Source organism: Lonchura striata, chromosome 1, assembly GCF_046129695.1.
Source record: "Lonchura striata isolate bLonStr1 chromosome 1, bLonStr1.mat, whole genome shotgun sequence".
NCBI classification, from domain to species: domain Eukaryota; kingdom Metazoa; phylum Chordata; class Aves; order Passeriformes; family Estrildidae; genus Lonchura; species Lonchura striata.
This window is the reverse complement of record NC_134603.1, coordinates 95,568,219-95,590,923: the sequence shown is the minus strand read 5'-3', so window position 1 is coordinate 95,590,923 and position 22,705 is coordinate 95,568,219. Positions and strand designations below refer to the sequence as shown.

General features: G+C 42.4%; 1 protein-coding gene across 1 annotated transcript in view; it reads left to right on the top strand.

Moving 5' to 3' along the window:
• GMDS (GDP-mannose 4,6-dehydratase) overlaps positions 1–19,922 on the top strand; it is a 405,591-nt gene extending 385,669 nt beyond the window's left edge. Inside the window, exons 10-11 of the mRNA XM_021530573.2 lie at positions 18,525–18,593; positions 18,949–19,922. Of these exons, the coding sequence (XP_021386248.2) occupies positions 18,525–18,593; positions 18,949–19,011 (132 nt within the window). The 3' untranslated portion in view covers positions 19,012–19,922. The remainder of the gene's footprint in view (positions 1–18,524; positions 18,594–18,948) is intronic.
• The last annotated feature ends 2,783 nt before the right edge of the window (positions 19,923–22,705 follow it).

The following is a 22,705-nucleotide window of genomic DNA, read 5'->3' as shown; positions in this document are numbered from 1 at the left end:
AAGATTATAGATGCAGGATAAGGATAAGTGTCTACAGCCACTTGAAGGAAGACTGAGATTTCAGGTGAAGGGGTGCTCAGAGCAATGTAATTTCAGTGGAGGAGGTCTGGACTGTAAAATAGAAGCTTAAGGGACTCATGGTCCATTTAGAAAGTAGGAGCTTGATAAGGTCTGTTGAGCTGGCAAAAATGTGCTCCTTCTCAATTCCCCTACCCCAGGCTGGTACACTTACAATTTTCCAAAACAATTGTTGTTTACACTGAAGTTTTCCACGTTTTGTCTTTCTCCAAAACCAGATTTCATTGTCAGGTTTTAGCAGAAGGCCTGCTGTTGCTGCCTGGGTGGGCACATGTAGGGAAGAAGGATATATTTAAAACATCTGAATTTTATCACGGAAAAAAAAAAAAAAAAAAAAAAAAAAAAAAAAAAAAAAAAAAGACTGAAGTCTGGTACTTGGAATGAATGAAATTATTTGCTAATACCAAGCACAGATGAGCTTTTGCAGGGCGGTATGAGATATATATATTGCTTTAACTCATTTGGTTAAGGTCAAGAATGAAGTGACTCAATGTTCTGGCTTGTTACAGACATGCTATTCCTACATGGAGAACTGATTTGAATATTGAGCTGTGGTTCAATGTTGTTGATTTCAACATGTGATGGATCAACCCCACAATTTCAGAGCAACCTCAGTTTTCCAGAGAACTTGCAAGCCCTCCTGGCAGAGTTGTGCAAGACCAGAGGGTTAGTTTGTTTTGTTTTGTTTAATGGAGTTGTAACCTTGCCAGGCAAGAGACAGATGACTGAACATCAGTAAGGATAACTTTTTGTTCCATTTTTACACTCTGCTGAGATCACAACAATCTCCAAGAGCAAATATTTAAGTTTTTGCAAAAATTGGTTTTGGTAACACGTCTCTTTGGAGTGTTTGCTTACAATGCAGCTCACATTTCTACTACATACTCTTGGGTAAACCAGAAATTTTATTTCTGGCTTGCTCTGCAACCTTAGAATAGTAGTTTCATCTTTTTTTCTGCCTCTAAGGGAGCAAGAATTAAAAATTATCTGACAACAAATACTGTGTAAAGATAAAAAATTACTGTTCTTATTATAGAAATATGGAACTAGGTGAGTTCTACAAATACTGGCTTCATTACTATCATTACTATTATTGAATTAGTAGTTGTGGGAAAGGTCTATAATGTAAGAGGAAAGAGCTGAAAGGAATAGTTTGTTAGACTGAAAAGGAAGAAAAAAGTGTTAGACAATTAAAAATCCTCCTTGTAGTCTAGTTCAAGAAGAATATTCAATAAAATTATATTGGTAGTAATAAAGTGATCTTCCTGGTAGCAAAATTTGAGATATTCCTGCTATCATTCATCCTTATTCTTACTATCTACTACCATGTAAGTAGCAAACTACTAAGTTTCATGAGTCAGTTTGTACCCAAAGCAAACATCAGCATCTTTCTTGAAAGCATTCCAGATGTAACCAGGGTCGTAAAACAAAGCAGAAGGTTGATGGTTTTACTGTGATGCACGTTGCAATCAAGTAGTTATCTGATGGATCATCTACTTTTTATGATCCATGATGAGAAATATAGCTGTCATGTGAGGAATAGATTTCTCATTGTAAAACTTACCTCTGTAATTTCAGCACCTGAATAAGTGCTGCCTCAGGTGTTGATTGTGCTAGTAAACACTGTCTGAAGAGTGATTTCCCCATCTGTTTCTCCTCCTTCCAACTAAATGCACAGTTTGGCAACAAGTGTGTTTCTGCAGTTCCCTCTCGTTCAGCAGCTACTGCTATTAAAGATCTCCTGTGAGGAGGTTCCTGTGGGGTAGCTGCTGATGCAGGAGTTCACCTAGGGAAAGAAAAGCCTTGTATGTAGGTCAGTATTCCTGTAGATAGCAGTGAAGCAATTTCTCCTGGGAATGTTAACTCTCTTGTGGCACAGATCACTTCAAGTCGCTGCTGCCGCTGCAAGGGGCTGAACTCACGTACCTCATTCAGCTCAGTGGAATAGGTGAGAGAAAAGCTCCTGGTTTATGTAGGGTTTTTTTACTCTGGACTGGTAAGGCAATTAACTTGGCATTTGGGGCAGATGTCTAAAGTCAGAGCTCTCAAACCTCTTGTACCATATTTATGTACATTCTCAATGGGAGAAAACAAGATACACATTGAGGATGTAGCTCAAAACATGCAGAAAGTTGCAATGATTTCACCACTATCCATAGGACTTCTGGTATAAATCAAATGGATATTAAAAGTGAGGAAACCTCTTCATCTAATGTGATGATTGAATCACAGGAAAAATTTGCCTTTCAGATTTGTGTTGTGGACCCCCTGTGTTAGGGAGAGGTTATATGTTTCAGCGTGCTGACAGACACTATTACATACTGGGCTTTATTCACCCCTGTTCTGTCAGCCCCCAATAGCCCTTTGCACCTCTGAATCCCTCTGCCTTTGGCACTTCTGCTGGTGAGACTCCCAGATGGGGGTGTGGTTTAGCTAAAATGGGTGCTTTTCACCAGAAGAATAAATTATTCCTGTACTACTGTCTGAAAAGGGTGGATCTGGAGCCAATTTAGTGAGCATAAGTTACAATTGACTTTGGAAGTAATAACTTATGCTCTGAGCTTCCTTAGATGTATAGCCAAGGAGCTGTCTGGCTACATGTGCTTTTACACATCTTTCAGCTAAATTAGAAGTCCAAGTGCAAAATCTAATTTCTGGAGATATCTTGAAGATTTGTGACCTTCCCAGAAATATTTTGAGTCCATAAACGAGCCAGAGGGTCTCCTCTGGTTTCATCTACCTTTTTTTTTTTTTTTTTTTTTTAATAATTACCATGTATGGCATATTGCTAAATAGCACATGAAGTTTATTATATCTTAATTAATGAATATGAGTGCAATTTTCCACAGTCCTGGCAAGCAAACTCTTCTGAAAAGCTGATTGGTGAAGGGAGCCAACTTAACTGAACACCCTCTTCAAAGATGCAACCAAAGATTGAAGTATATTCATATATGTCAAAGGTAGAAAAGCCTTAGGAAAGCATAAGATGGGGATTGCACTGAGCTGAGACATAGGAAGACAGTGGGTGGAGACTTTAAGGAGATGGGGTGGAAGGTAATGGTGAAATGGAAGAAAGGGGTAGTAGAAAAACATCAAATGGAAGATTAAAGTAACAATAATTGGAGATACTGGGAACACCCAACAATACTTGATCCAAGGAGGAACCAAGCTGGATGTGCCTCCTATGCTATCTGTTGATTCTGAGGAAGAAAGAGCTTAAAGCAAGGCCTGAAGCCAAGCAGAGAATCTGCTGTTGAGTTTAGTGGTCTTTACATCATGTTAGTGGAAAAAGGACTAAATCAAGCAGATGTATAAAGAGCAAGAATAATGGCACATGGGGACGGTTCAGTTTCTTCCTACTGTCAAATTTATGAGTTTAGTCTGGTGGGATGCTACCAGCAGTGATGATGAACATTACAATCCTGGGCTGTATTTAGCCCACTCAGTCATTTCTTGGCCAGGCTCCTGATGATTTCAGTGGGAGATTGCATGAGAATGTGCAAGTCCCTTCTCCCCAGAAATTGCACTCTCCCAAAAAATATTCTGTTAGACAGCAGGATCAGGTGTATTGAATTGCTGGCATACTTTTAGTATGCTAGTTAGCACCTCTGATGAGATCAGTTAAAAAAAAATTCAGCCTTGAATATAGAAGTTGAAGCACTTAAGGTTTGTAGGAAGAAGAGCTTTATTTCAGAGAGATGCTGAAATTTGTATGAAAATACATAACCTGAGGCACACATATGAGCAAAAATTACCTAATGAGAACAACAACCATCTCTAAACCTTCTTTTAATATGTGGGTTTGAATGTGTTCAACATTATGTATGTTGCTATACTTATTTTTCTTCTTATGTAGACAGGCACGAGTCTTCCGTACATTGTACTTTGTCTAATTCATACCCATGCAAAACACAGACCAACTGTGAGTAAATCAAGTTGGTCGCACCTTCTAGTTAAGTATGTGAATAACTATTCTGGATGTAAAGCAGCTGAAAACAGTACTGCTCTTACATAGCATTTGCATGTCTGCTATCATGAAGGATCACATGTTTCACAGAGTCCCTACACAGAAAGAATTGCAGATGAGAAATGTCCCATTACTCATGTAGCTGGTCATTTTTGTATGCAATTACCAGAATTGCATGCTCAGTTCCAGTAACCATGTGCACAAAAATAGGCTACAACAGCCTGCTTAGGATTGTTAATAACATGGTCCCAAGTCCCAGTCTTTACTGTTTTGTTATTTTATGCTGGTTTTGTAAGAGAACTGAGCTAGGAATTAGATTGGTTGTTGGCTATTCGAGCAAAAGGCAGCATACATCTACATGTACTGCCAAGGCTGCAGGACTGCAGAATTTCTACATTGACCTCCATACAGTTTAAATGCTGAACTTGGTATAAGGAGCTGATGGACCAGAGGACAGATACTGCACGAGGTGACCAGCTGTAGTGCAGGGCTCAAATAAGGAACAAGCGGCTCCTGAAAATTCACATTTAAAATCCATGCATCTCAAACTATCAGTTTCATAGTGAGGCATAAGTCCTTGCCATAAGCAATTCAGAGTCAGCCTGAGGAATACTTAATTGGCATTTCTCTTTTTTGCATATCACTGTTCTCATCAGTTCTACTACGTGCTTTTTTTTCTCGCCTGTACAAACCTCTTTGCCTTAAAGGACTCACAAAGGGAAATAATTAAAAAGTACACAGAGGAAAACTCTCTGAGCAGAAGGGGCAGAAATCCAAGGTGCTGTAGGGAGCTGCCCCAAACACTCTTTTGGATGATTATTAATTTTTTTCTTACTATTATTTTATGACGCTGTTTATGTTTAATTACTCATGTTTTCCTAACCTGTGTGACAGGCATAATTTGAAGAGCAGTAGTAATGATCAAGCTGTGGAAGTGCCAGCTGCTCCTACATGCTCAAGCAAGCACAGAGCAGGCAGTGTCAGGAGACAACTGTCTCTTGATTAGATCTGAACTTCTTTTTTTCTCATGTTGATGAAAATGATCCTGACTGTTATTATTTAAATGTAAATTATACCAAAAGATGCTATGAAAAGTGAGAACTCTCTCAGGTCACTGACGGTGTGGAATAGTAAGTTTGTGGGCCTTTACTGTAGCATATGCAGTTAAAATGTATACTGTTTTACTTGTAAAAGATACTGTTGGTCTAACTGGGTGTTTTCCATATGAAAGTTAAGTCTTTAGAGTAGAAAAAACAACGAAATAAACTCAAAAGTTCTGTTACTTTCAAGTCAATTGTTGCAGCCTCGGGTGGAAAAGTTGAGGATGCAATGGTTATTTTTTAGTATTGCTAGGATAAATATTTGACTTTTATGTGAAAGACACTAAAAAAAAAAAAAAACAGGGGCAGAAATAGAATTGAAACTGTAGACAATTGAGAAACATGTGTTTAAATAAGCCACCTGCTGCATCAAGGTGCTGTATGATCACTCATACTTGGAGCAGTTTGCTTCTCAGGGGTTGCTCACTACAAATCAATGGCAAGGAATTACCCAGGGCAAATTGTGCCAGATGCAGTGTGATGTGAATTCTTGGCTTCTTCATCTGTAGTAAGCTATATATCAGAGGGAAATGGCTGGATACAGCCTGGGTTCTCTAATTGTTCCTCCCTCTCTTATCAAGTCCCTAAATCATCCGGCCTCTTAGCTTCATAAAATGGGGGTGACAGTGCTTTCTTCCCACTGTAATGTCATTCCTGTTGCTTAATTACATAAAATCCGTATCTTCTCTGGTGGTCCTTCATTGTCACTGATGTGCTGCTGTGAAGCACTTGTGTATTGTCTAAGTGATAATACATCTAGTTGAAGTCTTGCTTAGGTTACAACTAGAATGAAGCTGCCAAGATGTTTATCTAGCTTTCTTCATCTGCTATTGAGATTCTCAGTAAATACATGTAAGTTCTGTAATTCATGGCATTGTGTGTTCATATGTATTGCCATTACACCAGAATACATCAAAGAAAGTAAATAAAGCCAGAAGGTTTCGCCAATGACCTGCACTGAAAAGGAGCTGTAGATGAATTCTAACAGAATATTCCAGGAGGTGATATTTGACTTTGATAAATATTCGGAGAAAGGGCTGCCATTTCTGTGTTTGTGCAATGCATAATGGGACCCTTACCTGGCATCTCTGCCCTGCCAAAACATGAATGAAAAATAGGATTGTTTGTCTGAGGAACAGCTCTGTCTTTCACACTGAAACTTGGCAATAAATGATTCCTGTGTGAATGGTCTCAAGAGACACTTCCCTTGTAAAGGAGTCAAGTGATTGATGAGGCATCTCATATTTTAAACATTATACAGGTGAAAACATTGGAGTATTCTGAGCCCATGCCTTCTGCTGTGTATGCCTGAACAGTTTGCTTGCTTTTTAATTGTGGAGCTAGAGGAGGTTTGGTATGTAGGGCAGGACCCATAGAAAATGCTAACTGTTTTCCTTCTGTAATGAAGTTTTTCGTGTTTGACTGCTGCAGGGTGAAGTAATGAAGAAGTTTTTGGTAACAGATCCAAAATTCCTTTCTTCTTTAATTGAAAGTATTTAAGAGAAGAAGGTCATTGAGAGGACGGGTTTCAAGTGTATATGCATTTGGTGATGCTTTGGAAAGAAGCAGAGCATATTAACCATGCTTTTAAAGTGTATATGGCTAATGCACTGCCAAATCTGTGGAATTTTATAGGCAGCCACTGTGAATAGCAGTCAATGAATCTGCTTTTTACCCCTACTTACACTGACACTGTGAGCTTTAAGATATCTTATTGCTTTTTTAAAACTTATTTCAACATAATTTCACCTCTGTCAGCATATCTCTGCTGTGTTACTGGTAATATGAATTGCCTCCCAGAACCCTGCAATGTTCCACACAAAATTCTGAGGGAAGAAAAAGCAGGTGTGTGATGGAATACCACTGGAAAAGAAAAAGGAACAAATCTGTGATGATCCAGAGAGAAAAGAAATTGAAAAAATGTTCAAGTGAAAAGAGCACTGTAGTAGAAATGAGGAGAAGAGAACAATCTCAGTGTGAGGGAACTTGTTTTAACATTGAAGGAAAGTAAGGCCAGGATTAAGATGATGTTTGTGAGCATGAGATTGATGCTCAAAAGAGAAATGGGACAAACTAGAATGAAAGAGAAAATCTGGGAAACACATCAAATTAGGAAAGAAATATGTCTTACAATAAAGAGAGATAAATGGGATTTTATAGGAAAATAACTTCACCAAAACATGGGAAAGATTTAAGCAAGGAAAAAAGTGAGAGAAATTAAATACCAAGGTAAAGAAAGGATGGAAGAAAATAAAATACTGATCTTTGAAAAGAAACAAAGATAGTTATATGTATTTTATTGATTTATTGGAAGATTGTGTGGTGAGTTTGATGTCTGCTCTGAAAGTGAAAGATGTCATAGGAAAAACTATGATTTTTTTTTCCCAGGCTTTCCTGTGCAGGAAATGTAATAGGAAGTTATTTTTATTAATGAAGATCAGAGAATATACAACAACAAACTACCAAGAATGGTGTGGAAAATCCGGTTATTTTTCAGTCAGACCAGAAGAACCTGTGGCCATTGACCAGCCTGAGCTTAAGGGTCAGATTATTAAGCAGCAGGATCAGTCAACTGCATGGCAATTGGAATCTGTGCATCTTTAAATATACACCAACAAACTTCTATTACAGTCAAAAAGAAATCTTGAACACCATGCAGTTGGTATTTGTGGCCATTCATTAGTTGCTTTGTCCTCTGTTTTGTCTGCTTAATCAACATGAACAGCAGACTTGTTTGATTTCATTTGCAAAGGTGAAACCAATTGATTTTACGGCAATATACTGCTTGCTGAGCAGTTCTTTTCCATCAAGACAGTCAGGTTACACCAGTCACCAAAAACTGATGAGGCAGAACAGTGAGAGCCTTGGACAGAGACAAGGCAGAATGTTTTGGAACTTGTTAGGGGGCGTGCACCCCTCGGTTCAGTGTAGCTGTGATGCTGAGTGTGCTGGAAAGATTTATCCTTTCCAAAGCTATGACAAGTTGCGGCAATATTCATCCCACTTCCATAACACACTTGCAAGGGACTGTGAGATGAGGGAATAGGGAGCACGGTGCCTTCATTTGCAGCAATTACATGTGTTTCATCTGTAAAAGAGATATTCCACAGTCTACCTTGTCTGGCCTTAACCAGTGACCAGTGTTTTATCTGAACAGGTTTGGTTGAACACACATGCAGAGTAAAAAGATGTTTGTTTTTTGGCAGGAAATGCATAAGCTTTTTAATTTATAAAGTGTGAGTTGGAAGCATTAAATGTGATGTGCATTGTTGTGTGCTACTACCTGCAGGTTCTTCTTTGTAGTGTCCTACTTGGACTCAAGCACTAAATCTTTCATCAAAGCAAGTCTGATTATCTTGCACATGGTTTTCCTGAAAGGATGTTATGATTTTCTAGATGTTTGGTGGCTGGTGATAAATTAGGCTTTTATGATGTCATGTGAAAGGCCACTGCTTGGACTTCCTTCTCTATGAAGTGCACAGGAAAATACCTTTGGGACATACTCAGCATCAGAAATTATCCTACCTTGTTTTATTTTAACCCTTTTGTGGACTCTTGCTTGTCTTGTAACTGTGTTCAGGCAAGGATAGCTTCATTTTTGCAGACAGGAGCCCCACAGTATCATGTTCTGAGTCCCCTTCCTATGGAAGGGACTTGAAATGTTTTTCCCTCTTGGGTAAAAAGATCTCACTTCTTGAGCTCCCTTTAAGCTTTTCACAGCTTAAAATCTCTCCAGATATTTTGTCTTGAAAAGGGTTTTCAAATCAGATGAGGGTTTTATTGAGAAATTGGAATGCAGTGAGGGATGGGGGATAAGGTGATGCGTCCCATAAATTAGATTGGGTTTATGACTCTGTAGAGGAAAGCTGCTTCTAAAAAAAAAAAACAGCCAGCAGTAAAAGACAGATTGTGACTTTGTCCAGAGAAATGGCAGCTCCCTTCTTCATCCCCCATACTGCAGGGAGGGAGCATTTTACAACTTCTTTTTGAACAATGAGAAATGACTGAACATCTTCCATGCTAACTCTTATGTACTATTTAATTCATGGCAGGGAGGAAGAGAGAAAGACAGAAATATCCACCTCCTGTCTGTCTTCCTCCAGGTCTTACCACAAGCTTCAGGGGTGACATCTCTCCTTTCCAACTTCAGGTGGTGAGGTGAAAAAAGGGCAAAAACAGCAACTGCTGCTGTAGGTGATTTAATTAGAATGTTTCAATTACGTGCTCTTTAGAGGAAGAATTCAATTTCAAATTAATTAATTAATTTGAATTAATAAATTAATATTTCATTAGGGTCAATATAACGGCATACCATTCAAAAATATTTTAATAATATTTCAATGTTAACATAACAAATGTCATTATTTTTTTCAGAAATATGAATGTCCATGGGGTAGAAAAATCACCACAAACAATGCATCTTGTAAAAGAAAATAATAACTGTATGAAGAAGTAATATCCTGAGTTCATAGATCTGCATTCATTAAATTGCTGTTTAATGCTCTAAATGTAGATAGATCAATATCTGTAAGTAGAATACAAGATAGCTGTCCTAATGTTTTCTGTTTTGTTACTTATCATTTGATATATGACCAGAGATGATAACTGAATTCGTTTACATTTCCAGTATAAGTTGCTATAAATGTATTATTTTTTAGTAGAAGAAGAGAAGAAATTAAGTAGGATTGCAGATAGATTGCTGAGGTTATCAGTTTTCCTATTCATTTTGTCATGTCAGTCAGCAAAGACAGCTGAAAAAGACATTCATTCCTGCACAAAAACCCAGCTGAAATCAAACAACTTCACAAAGTGATTTCCTGATCTTTGCAGAAAATGTGAAGAGTAGAGAGTGATGACAAAACTAATCAGAGTGAATAAAAAGAAAAAATGAGAATTGCATGTAAAAATTTTAAAGGTATCATTCCCTCACCTAAATATACATAATGCAAGAATAAATCCATATATGATGAGAACATTATTATCTTACTCTCCAACCCTAAAATAGTTGTCAGAGTGGAGAGCAGGTAAAGCAAGAAGAAAACACATTGAATAGTGAGCAAAAGCAGGACTTGAAGGTACCAGTGAAAAGATAAAAAACCTGTTCTTTTCCTATATTTCAGCTGATCTCCATCTATATGAAAGAGGTTAATTTCTCACAGGGTCTTGTTTTTTAGTGATGTGCAGGTGACACGTTTGTCCAGGGAGCCAGAAGAAACATACTCTTAAACAATCTCCTCCAAACGTCTGCTGTAAAAGAAAAATTCAGAAATGCTTCTAACCCATGTCATGCAAAATTCACGTTATTCAGACAGCTCTTAGTCCCCATATTACTTTGAAACGTGGAACTGTTAGCTCACACATCAGCAGCCAGGATACAGGGCAGTGGAAATCAGTGGGAGTGGTACCACCTGTAACCAGCATTTGAAAAGAGCATTTTTATTTTGTTGTAAGAGTAGGAAAATCTTTCTTTGATAATTATTAGTTTGCATTTTAGCAGACATGCTAAAGCTTTTAGCTGTGATGTGTGTGTTTGGATGACCTGGTACAACATATCAGAAAGGAAGAGTTTCTTTCTGCTGGAGCAAGGCCAGAGGAGGATTTGAAAGGTGGTCAGAGGGCTGGAGCACACCTCCTATGAATACATGCTAAAAGTCTTGAGGTTGCTCAGCCCAGAGAAAAGAAGATAGAGCAACCTTCCAGTACCTACGGGGGACCTGCTAGAGAGCTGGAGAGGGACTTTATACAGAAGCATGTAGTGAGAGGACAAGGGGGAATTGCTTTAAACTAAACTGTAAGAGGGTTCAGATTAGGCATTCGGAAGAAGTTCTTTACTGTGAGGATCATGAGACACTGGAAAAGGTTGCCCTGAGAAGATGTGGATGCCCTGTTCCTTGAAGTGTTCAAGGCCAGGCTGGATGGGGCTTGGAGCAACCATGTCTTGTAAAAGGTGTCGCTGCCCATGGGAGAGGAGCTGGAAGTAGATACCTTGCAACCCAAACCTTTTTCTGATTCTGGGATTGTGTCCAGCCCTAATACCTGAACTATCATAATTATGGTCTGTATATGGCAAATGGAGTGGGGTTGATTTTCTTCCTCTCCTCCAGAATTTCCTTGCTTGTTTAGGAGAAGGATTCCTGTGAACTAGAACTGATCTTGCGGTTCAGAAGCCTCTTTGGCACTTTGCAGGACCATGAGCTAAGGTTACAATTGCACTTACATCCAGGCTGGGGAACAATTTCCAGGTCTTGCCAGGCGTGCAAAATTGGGCCTCAGGGCAAACTGCGAGGGAGGGAAGCACCGTCTCACTGCAGCCGGTGCAGGAATTTCGCTGTTTGCGGCAGCAGGGCTTTCCCTGCTGCGGGAGAGCACTCTCGGGACTGCCTTGTGCGTGGCAGCCCGGAAAGCAGAGGTGCCCCTTGCAGCGGGATGCCCTGGCACAGAGCTGAGCGGGACGGTCCTGACGGACGAGCTCAGCTCCGCATCCAAGGCGAGGGAAACTCAGCGCTGCCTTCCAGGATATCGGGCTGTGATTCGCGAGGAATTTTATCTGGCTCGAGGGACGGCACTGGCCAAGATGTTTTCTCAGGCTTGGCTTGGCAAGTGGACAGATCTGAGCAGCGCTGAGCGCTGCGAGGGGCTCCTGCAGCCCGCCGGAGCCCGCCCGGGCCGAGGTCTCCGCTCCCCGCCCCGCGATTCGGGCGCTGGGGCCAGCCCCTCCTGCCCAGCGCCTTATCTGTGCCGGCGGAGGGGCTGCCAGCGCCGGCGCTGAGTGACCCATTTCCCCAGAGCGGAGCATTGTTCCCGGCCTCCGGCCGCCGCGTGGCCCCGCTGATGGACAATTCCAGCCGTCCCCGACTTCCTGAGCAGACCAGACAGCTTGCTGTTTGCTCCGAGTCTCTTATCACCCCCTGTCATTGAAAGAGAGCTCTGGCTTCGGCTTCGCTTGGGGCTGATAGGCAGCAGCGAAGGGGAAAAGGCGCAGGGGAGGGAGGGGAGGAAGAGGAGGAGGAGGGAGAGGAGCTCCATTACTGTTATTATCGCCCTAATGTTTATTGCTGTTCCGAGTTCATTTGCCTTAACCCTTTGGAAGCTGGTCAAATTAAAGATTATCAAACTGATAAGATAAAGCCGTTGTTCTAACGCCCCTGGCTCCTGGCAGAAAAGCCGAGGTTGTGCTCAGGTTTTATTGACTGTGTGGTTTGTGTGGATGCCTTATTGCTGGAGTACAGGGGTGTCCCGAGATAAGACCTTACCCTAAAGATGCCCAGCACTCACAGGCTGCCAAGGTCCATCAGATGTACAGGGGCCACACAGAATCAGTCGTTTCCTCAAGTCATTCTTTCCCCTTCCCTTCCTCTTCAACATGGTTTAGTAAAGATTAAACTTTCTGAATAGGGAGGGGATTTGCATAGGAAAACATGCTAGGGGGAAAAAAACCATTATGCCTCTTATTTTCAATGGCATTTAGTTATACGTGAGTTTCAGCCTATTGGTTGCTTTTGCCTTTTGCCTTTTCCTGTGGTTCTTTGTGAACAATACTGTCTTTCTGCAAAAGACTGCTGACCCAAGAGTGGAAAGCACTCTGTTCATGCTGCATTAAAACAAATTTAGATCAGGAACCAAATTCACTGGCATTCTTCTATTCCCTCGGTACCCCAACTGCTCCACAACTTTGCTTTTCTAAGAACAGTGGAAAGAAAAAATGAAAACTGAGCAACAACACATTTTGGCTCATCTTAAATTCCTGGAGATGTTTACTGTGCCCCTTGTCAGGCTCCGGCTTTGCTCTTCAATATGTTCTATCTTCAGTCTCCTCACATTTACTATGAAGATTGGAGTCCCTTGGTTTATGATTATGCAGGGTTTTCATCCCTGTTACTATAGATATTATAACAAATACTACCTTTGCAAAGAAGCCAAGCCAGTGTTCTCTGCCCTGTGTGTCTCCAAAAGAACACGCAGAGCAGTGCACAGGACACTGTGCTCATTACTGTGACTTCTCCTGGGGTTTGATCCAAGCTCCGCTGAGCCGTGCATTTAATTTTGCACCAGTAGGGCTCATGTTTACAGGCTCTACAGCTCTGGTTTAGTCAGATATTTCTACTTTTCTTAACAGAGTGCTCAAAAGAAGCCACAGTGACTGTTTTCCAAAGTTGCATCTAGGTTAAGACACGACATCCCTGGGCCTGGTGGCAAGTGTGGCAGAACACTAGGGAATGGGGAACAAGGTTGGTGGTGGAAGAATTACCTAGTGAGCAATGCATGCAGTCTTCTGACATGTTTGCAACACTTTAACACAACTGTTGTCCAAGCAATAAGCTGCAGCAGATACACGTATGTACTGTATGAGCTGGTGTTACTACTGAGATTTACTACTTAAACCCTCATAAAAAATTCTATGCAAAATGTTTCAAGAAGTACACAAAGGGATGATTATTTCATAAAATAGACCTTAGAATATACATGTGATATAAAATTTTAGTAGGGCCTGTTGTGATAACACAAAGAGTAATAAGGTAAGAGTTTTAAACTTAAAGAGGGTAGATTTAGACAAAATATAAGGCAGAAACTTTTTATTATGGGAGTGGTGAAACACTGAAGCATCTGAAGCAGATTGCCCAGAGAAGTGGAAGATGGCCCATCCCTGGAAATCTTGAGAGGTCAGGTTGGATGGCACTCTGAATAACTGACCTAGTTGAAGATGTCCCTGCTCAGTGCAGAAAGCTTGGACTATATGAACTTAAAGGTGCATTCCAACCCAAACTATTCTAGGATTCTATGATAATAATGAAAACACAAAACTGCAGTCTAATCAAGTATCTGTGGGGTTTTTTTTCCTTTCAATAGGATATGTTAAATCTAAAAGGTGATGGTTTTAGGAAGAAAATAAGGGAAATAAAACACTAATCGGGTTTGCAGGAAACTTTGGTTCCTCTGTTCTTGAAATCCTTTCTGAAAAAACATCTTGAGCAAAAAAGTGCAAGACTACACTCAAACCAGAGCCTTCACCAAGCTGGGTCAGTGCTCTTTGCTTATGGGAGCCCTGATGTAACAAGTCATCTTCCAAGCAGTGGTGCTGATTGTGAATGTAACCCTGGCTGCTTTTCAGGTGCAGTTATACTGTTGTGTGCTTAGATCAAGTTTGTTTATTTTTAGAGGTAAAGCCTTGTCTGTGCTTCAGCAAGCAAAGCTGGGCACAATTCCATCACAGGTGTTTTACTGAGGACTTGATCTCAGTTTTATTCTAGTGTAAGAGAAAGCAAAAGCTGGCACTGGGTGCTGGCTTCAGTGAAGGCACATTTGAAAGGGAATCAACAGAACTGTAGTAATAAAGGAAGCCTTGGCCTTGTTGCAGGCCGCACTATCTCCTTTTTCTAATGTTGTCTTGAGGCTTTAAATTTTCAGTTAAAGTTAATTGAATGAGACAGTGATGCAATGCACAGTGAAATCAGATCAATCACTGCTCAAGACAAAATAGGAGTAGCAATGACACTCAGAACAAGAGCTTGGGAAATGTGATATTTACATTAAAATATTTTACATTTTTGTCTCATGGTTTAAAAGCCAAATTTAAAAATGCCTTACCACATTGCATAACAAATTTCTTGCTGCTTATCTGTATGCATTTGTGTGTGTGTGCTTTTGTACAATAAAATTGAATAATGACAAAAAGTACATTTAGTAATAATGGGGTATTTTCTACACAGTTACACAGTCTCAATTGCAGAAAATGTAAAACAGAAAAGCTAACATCATGGGAACTCATTCTGTTCTCTGAGAGGCAGTCATATGACAGTGAGCTGCATATAAAGCTGTAGGAGAATTTCCTTGCTCATATTAAGTGGCATCAGGGAATTTGACTTCTGTCTTTCCATCTTCCTTCCCTTTAAATATTTACCTGGATATTGTTTCTGACTCTTAGCGTGCCGTTAAAACTTGTCATTACTAGGCACTTACATTAACTGCTTGCGTGGAAAATAAGGACCCATTCCTTACAAAATGGGTAAGTAAAACCAAAGGCTTGATTTTATGTTCATGATCTGAGTGCTGTAAAAACAACAAAAAGCCTTAGTCAGTGTTTTCAGGGTTATAGACTCTTAGCCCAGTATCTAAATCCTCAGAGTTTTCAGGGAGTCAAAGGGCTTTGTTTTCCTGTCAGTATGTAAAGCACAATGGCACAGAAAATGTAATCCTGCAGGAAATACAGAACATGAAATAGTGTCATTTCATCAGGTGCTTTTCCATCAGGAGCAGGGATATGGGGCAGTTTATATTTAGCAGCAGATTTTTTTCAAGAAGCATCCCCCATTTCCCCAAACCATCTCCCCAGCCCCTAAAAAATAAAAATTCAGGCTTTCTCCAGTGGAATCTGATCTCTTCTTTCTTCACTTTCTGATCTGGTTGTAGCTCCAGAAAGTGATGCCCTGCTATTGAAAACTTAATACACTTTAATGATTAATATACCAGAGGGGTTTTTTTGGGATGGTGGGGTTGTTTGTGGAAATTTTTTTCCTTTTGGAAGCCTGACAGATGCATCTCTGGTTTCAGTGAAAGACTTAAACAATATAAACAAGCAGTCATTCTGTTCCAAGAGAAGCCTTTTTTTTTAAATATTCTTACTTTATTGTAATTACCTTATTGTTTTCATATTATGAGCTACTTGTAGAAAAATACAGGAAACATGACTGCAATACAATCCTTTAATCAGGAATAGCTTTGTTCCAGTCATCATTTCCATTCAGTGTTGAAGCTTTGGCTAATAATACAATCAAACCTTGAGTTTAGATGTAATATGGTGTTAACATTATAGTTTCATTTGGCCTCTGTACCTAGTAACTACTGTAAGTGAACCTTTTTAAAAGTGCCTAGGAGATATTTTGTCTGTAATGCAGTTTTCAAGTAAATTAACGAAGTTATTTTTCTCAAAAGGACATAAACTTCTTCAGGAGATCCACTTAAAATCTTTTAACCCAAGTCAGCTGATGAATTTGTATTATCATACACATTAAATCTTCCATTATTTTCCCCTTTTTCTTCTTTTTTTTTTTAATCACAGATTATGCCCTTTTACCTTTACTGCATTATTGTTAAAGCTTGTGTATTTTTAAAGGAAAAAATGAGGGTTTTATACCTAGATGGCTTCAACATACTACTTGTTTTTGTGATCTGTGTATAATGCAGCACTACAAATACTTCCCTTTTATTGATTTGCAGCCTACCCCCAACCTTTTTTTGGCCTATTCAGCAGATGAGTGCTTATGTTTTTGAATAAAGGACTGGAATTAGGTATTTTATTAGATAATCTGTTTTAAGAAAAAGCATTTGTCCAAGACAGTTAAAAGACTGCTCCCAAGCTGTTCAGAAGCAGAATGCAGCTACACACAGCAGGCCATGGCAGTTCATTCTGTGCTTCCTAGTAATTTTTTCTTTAAAATTGGAAGCCAATATCTTAAATAAGGATTAGTTTCAAAGTATGTTTTTGATATAAAGATTGTGGATGTAAAAGTTTTACTTACACAGCATTTATAAAAATAAAAATCTAAGTTTTGTGATATAGCTTTCATGACTTAAAACTAGGTGATATTAAAACACTTCACTTCCAACTAATGGCTTGAATTAGGGCTGAATAAAAGGCAATTGTTTTTATACTGAAATTATTATTTTATGAAGGATTTCCTTGTTTCCAGACACATATATATACACACGTATGTAAATTAAACTGAACTCCAGATAAAAGACATACCTCTGTGAGCACATTAGAGTCTGATCCAAATTTTATCAGAGTTAATGGGCATCTTTCCCATTTCAAACCAGATTTTGCAATCCATATTCACACGACCCTCCAGGGGATCCCTCAAGTTGATGCAGTTTTGCATGACTTGGCCTCAAATGTCTGCTGCAGTTTCAAAAAGCCCATTATAGGGCTGCAGTAGGAAATCATTTAGTCTAATTTAAGGAAATCGTGGCATTTTTTTTTTTTTTTCATATCATTTTGTTCTGATCCATCTGTTGACTCTCTTCTGAAGGCAGGCTGAAATGCTTTTTAGCCTAAATACTGAACTAGTAAAACTGCTGCCTGGAATAAGTCTCGGCAGACATGTTTGTTCCACATCCCCTACTTCAGTGCCATATTTCCTTTGGTGGATTTCCTCTGCTCCTGGAAGCAAGTTGTCTCACTTTCTTGTGCACGATTATGAAGAACAATTTCCTAGATTTTGCTGCACAGGATGAGGTGATTTTGGAAGTTAACATGAACTGAACCACATAAGATAACAGAGAGCATCTGAAAAATGTAGCATGCAGCACTACAAGTTAAAAAAAAAAAAAATCTACATTCACAAAATGCTCCTTAGCTCCACTGCTGGACAGCGAGTGGAAGAGGGAGAGAAAAAGCATTTTTCTGATAAGCATTTTGTATTACCACCATAAAGTCAAATGAAAGAGGAGGATTCAGGGTTAGCTTTGTTGTTCTGTTACTAAGCTAGGTTTGTTCGGGGTTCTTTAAACCTAGACAAATATAATTTTAGTATTTATTGCTATAAAGACACACAGCTTGTGAGAAGAGATGATATATTTTATTCAATTAACACATACATTTGGAAAAAGCTAACTCTTTAAACATTGTCTTCCAATTTTAAAGAAAGATACAGTCAGTTTTTGTATTCAATTAGAAATGCAGTTAAAGGAGCTTTTGTCTTTGTTTAATTTTGTTACATTATTTTTGATGACTGATTGTGGGATTGTTTTGGTGTGGTAGCACTTTTAAGGATACTTGAACATGACCAAAGTCTTGGTTTTTGTAATGATCTCAAGGCAATTTCTTTCTTCTTATTTACATGTGGATACACAAAATGCTCTAGGAAAAAAATATGTACACATTCAAAAGCTGGATGTTTACTGGTGTTGCATATGGTTACCCATACCCGTAACAGTCTTTCAGCATCATTTGTCTGTGATCATGTTTTTAGTTGAAAGAGACTAGTTGTCTTGTTTGCTCTGTGATTTACATTCTTTAAACAAATGGGGAGAAAATAATTTGAATCAGCTCATTCACTAACATGACTAAGATGTACAATAATTTCTTATAAAATGTGCATTGTCATATGGCTGTAAAGCTGGAGTTCAAGCCTTCTGTGTACACACAAAGAATAACTCTTTCCATCTGAAATAGCCTGGCAAAAGGATGCTGCCTCCTGGTGATTTAATAGGCATATGAGTGTCCACTAAAATTGCATCTTCAAGAAAAGTAGTTTGTCCTTGGAAGAGTCCAGTAGTGGGCCTGGCCTGTGCTCAGCTCAGAGGGAAGCAGGAGCAATGGGGAGGCCATCAGGGCGGGGAAGGTAGCAGTCCTCACAGTGCCTCTCTCTTCTGTCCCACAGGATTTTCTGCAAGGGGACTGCACCAAAGCCAGGCAAAAGCTGAACTGGAAGCCGAGAGTCACGTTTGATGTGAGTGGCCTTTCTGGGTGCTTTGTACCTGCTGGGAGTTCATGTCCTCTAAAAACAGTTCCCAGGGAGGGGAAAGGAGGGGGGACACCTCTGTGTGGGGTGACCTGGGCACCCTGAGAAACCCATTTTCGGTGCCTCTGCATGGATCCTTGCCTTGAAGAAAGCAGACGTGTCAGCACTCTGACACACCGGGGCCGGGGCCGGGGCTGCTGGGGGAAGGGCCCAACAAAGCCTCATCCTCTCCTTGTTCTGCTGTGGGGGGCCAGGGGGGCTTGTCATGCTCTGGGGCATTCCTGACATGCTGCCCATTTGTCCCTGCACTTGGGGCCCTCATCTGTCTCTCTCCTTCCTGCAGGAGCTCGTGAGGGAGATGGTAGACGCTGACGTGGAGCTCATGAGGAATAATCCCAATGCCTGAGCCCTGGCTGGACCTGGCAGGCATCACAGAACCCGTGCCACAGATGCAACCCATGGCCAGCACTGCCATGAGCCACCAGGGTGGGCAGCTGCCCCTCCCTGTGATGGTTTTATTTTTGGTCTGCCTGTGTCTATAAGACCAGTTTTATCCTGCCTCCACCCTCTACATCCTCCCAGTGCCTCTTGCCCCATACATCACCCCAGGGTCAGCTCTGCCTGGGCTAAATCTGTCTTCTGCCACTAACTGGGGGAGGATCATACTGTACCTGAAAAGCTGATCAGCCAAACGCATTGATTTCATTTTTAGTTGACTCATCTTTCTATTCTCTAGGACCTCCAGCACATTTTTAGAACTTAATCCCATTAGAGAAAAAACAGCATTCCCTGACCCCCACTCTCCCCCTCTCCACATCAACAGACCTTTGGTGCAAACATGGGCTCACCATGCCTCCAGACTTTGTTCCACAGCTTACCCTTTTCTGCCTTTCCTGAACACTCCTTGTTTTTCTTTCCTGCACCTCCACCCCAGCAGCCCACTTCCAGCACCTGAACTCTGTAAAAGTTTGGATAACTTGATATAACTTGCAGTGAAATCGCCTTTTGACCATGCTGAATTAATTCCTAATTGCTGGAATTGCTTTCAAACCAGTCAAGCTGCGGCTTGTATATGTTTTTCAGATCTTCATTTCAGAGCGTGCATGAGTCACAGAAAGCCTTTTTGTCCAGCACCTTCTCAATCTGGGGAGATTAGGGTGTTTTGGTTTCTGACCCCCTCCCCCAAGAATCAAACCATTCCCCTTCCACCCTCTTCCTGCTTACTATAATTAAACCTCAGACAGGAGCATAAACCAGTTCAAAAGATGACTTAAGAAATAAAAACAAAATAAATAAAAAAAGCTTAAAACCCAGAAACTTCAAGGTGAGTAAATATTTTTTTGCTTTTTGTGCCAAGGTACCTGGGTTATCCAGAGGTCGTCAAGCCCATACATTTCCCGTTGGTTTAGGATCTTCCACCCACCAATTACTCCCATCATTTTAACTTTATGCCTGGAAGTGAGCAAAGAGCAAGATTCACATAAGGGAGACACAGGAGATACACTTTTTTTAAGTGCATTTCCTGCTTTTTAACTTCATGTAGGGGGGGACCCCCATCTTAAAAGGAGGCCAATCGCGAGATGGGGAGGGGTAGCTATGCCCAGGAAGGATCCCGTGATGGAAGTGATACAGGCGACTGGAGAGAGCAGTCTAGGGGGAGCCGGGAGGGTGCTCCGTGCGCCGGTCTCCAAGGGCAACATTTGACAGCGGTGCCGCGGGAAATGCGCGGCGCGGAGGGAAGCGCTCACGGGCAACTGGAGCAGCCACTTCCTTTGGGGCTGTTCCTTCGAGAGCGCGAATGGGGAAAGGGAAACGTGGGAACCCGGCCGCTGCTTGAGACCCTTCCTACAGGTGCACAGAGTACGAGCCCTAAGGCGGAGAGGAGAGGGAGCTGCGGAGACAGAAGGATGTATGTCCCTGTTGCGCTCCCTCCAAGCATCTCCCCACGCGTGTGAGGCTCTCCAGCCCTCACGCAATTTCCGCGGTACCCTCGGGGCCCTTCCAGAGCAGACCAACGCCGAGCAGGTCGCGGACACTGAGTCCGGAGGCCTCGACCTCCCTTACGGCATCATGCACACATTGCCACTCACCTCCCGTGGGTATATTTATAAAAAGCCTTTTTGAGTGTTTTTCTCCTCGAATGGGTGCGACTCTACGACTGCACGACTGCGCCTTTTTTTTTTCTTTAAGAGTAAACCAGCACTAAGCCCCTTTCCCATGGGTGCGTGTCCTTGCATTAGCTGCGCTCTTCTGCAGCATTCACACCGCGTGGATCTGCTACACAGCCCCTGCAGGACGCGCTCGTCCCTGCGCCTTGGGTACCCACGCGTGTGCGGCCGTGCTCGGCGGCTGCCACCCACACCCTGCCACGGCCGAACGGGCCTCCCGTGCCCAGCGCTGCCCCCCCGCCCCGCGGCCGCGGCGGGCGGCGGAAGGGAGCGGAGGGGAGGGGGCGAGCTCCGCCTGCCCGGCCGCACCGACGGCTGCCCCCTCCTCAGCGCCCCGGCCAGGCGGTCGCAGGCTGCGGGTGGCGGGTCTTTGGTGGAATCATAATTTTTAGAAGTATTCCAGCGCTTTTATGGCAAGGCATTTTTGTATCGCAGCAAACTATTTTTTTTCTTACAGTGAGTGATTCACTAGCAGGCTTGCTGGTACATCTGAATATTAGCTTACACGTCTCTGCCGAGGACTGGGAGCTTCGACTTCAGGGCCTTTTCTTTGGCATCTCTCACTGTAGCACACTCCAGAGAAGCATTTTCATTCTCTGGTTTCTCTGTCTATATTGGAGAACAAGATGGGAAGTAGATGGGAAAGTGAAAACTGATTCCAGACCAAGCAGTCCCTCGCGGTGGCCTGGTGGTGGGTGTCTTTCTGCTGCCTTTGTAGGGACAAAAAATAAAGGTACTGGTCATGACAGGACAAAATGCACACTGTCCCGCTGCTTTGTACCATTTGGCAAAGATAAGAACTGTTTTTCGGTTCCCCCAAGACTACCTTCCTGCCTGATTCTTAACAGCTCCTAAAGTACCACTCTTTGACCACAGGATCACGTCTTGAAAACGAAATAAATAATAACTTATAAGCAAAACAAAACAAACCACTAAAAAGCTTGGACCTAGAGAGATGATACGGTATATGTAGCTGATACACCAATTACAGACTTGTGCTCTCTACATCAGTTTCGTGTGCATGTTAAGCGCTTCTTGCATGCAGGTTCGAAAGATACATTCCCCCTCTGCCCGTCTCTGGTCTCCTATGAAGACACTGCAGCTTCGTTAATGGAAAAGAGCGGCTCCAGTAGTAAATAAGCGAGCAGGCCCCCAGACCCTCGCATCTTTCGCAAGCTTCCAACCACCCGCAGCAGCGGCACCGAACAAAGCGAGCGACAAGGTGGGTTTAACCTTTCCCGGAACCGCTGCGGCACCGGCGGGGAAAGGCCGGGTTGTGGCCAGGGCCGGACAATAGTCACTCTGAGCTGCCCGGGACCGGGAATACGGGCCCGGGCCGCCTGTTCCACTGGGTCGTGGGAACCGGACAGTTCACTCTGCGCCGCTGCTACGGGGAGAAGCAGGATAGCAATGGCAGCGCGGGGTGGTGGGGACTGCCCGGGAGTGCGCCCCGTCAGGAAGAGGGGACTCGGGTGGGCAGGGAGAGGAGAGAGAGCCCAGCTCCTGCCCAGGAGCTACGCAGGGCTGGGGCCCGGTGGGGAAGGCCGGCCTGGCCCTGCCTGCGGCTCCCTGCCCGGCAGCGCCAGGAATTACGAGCAGCGACGGCCGGGCTCGCTCCCCCGCGCCCGCCGCCTGTCAGCGCCGCCGCCGCCGCACCACGTCTCTTAGCCATAACTCAGCCCCTCGCCTCCGCCATACGGGCCGCTGCCCCTCCCCAGAACCTGTCTTGACAATGGTAAAAGAACCACGAGAGCCCCTTTTAAACTTTTTTTTCCCCTTCTCTTGAGGCCTTTCAGGGGCCCCCGGCCACTCGTGGGCTTGCAGACAGCAAGGAGCGCGGCGGCGGGCTGAGGTGGGGTGGCCCCACGGGAGCACAAGCCCTTGTCGCTTCTGCCAGCGGGCCGGGCCGGGGGTCGGCGCTGCCCCAGGGCC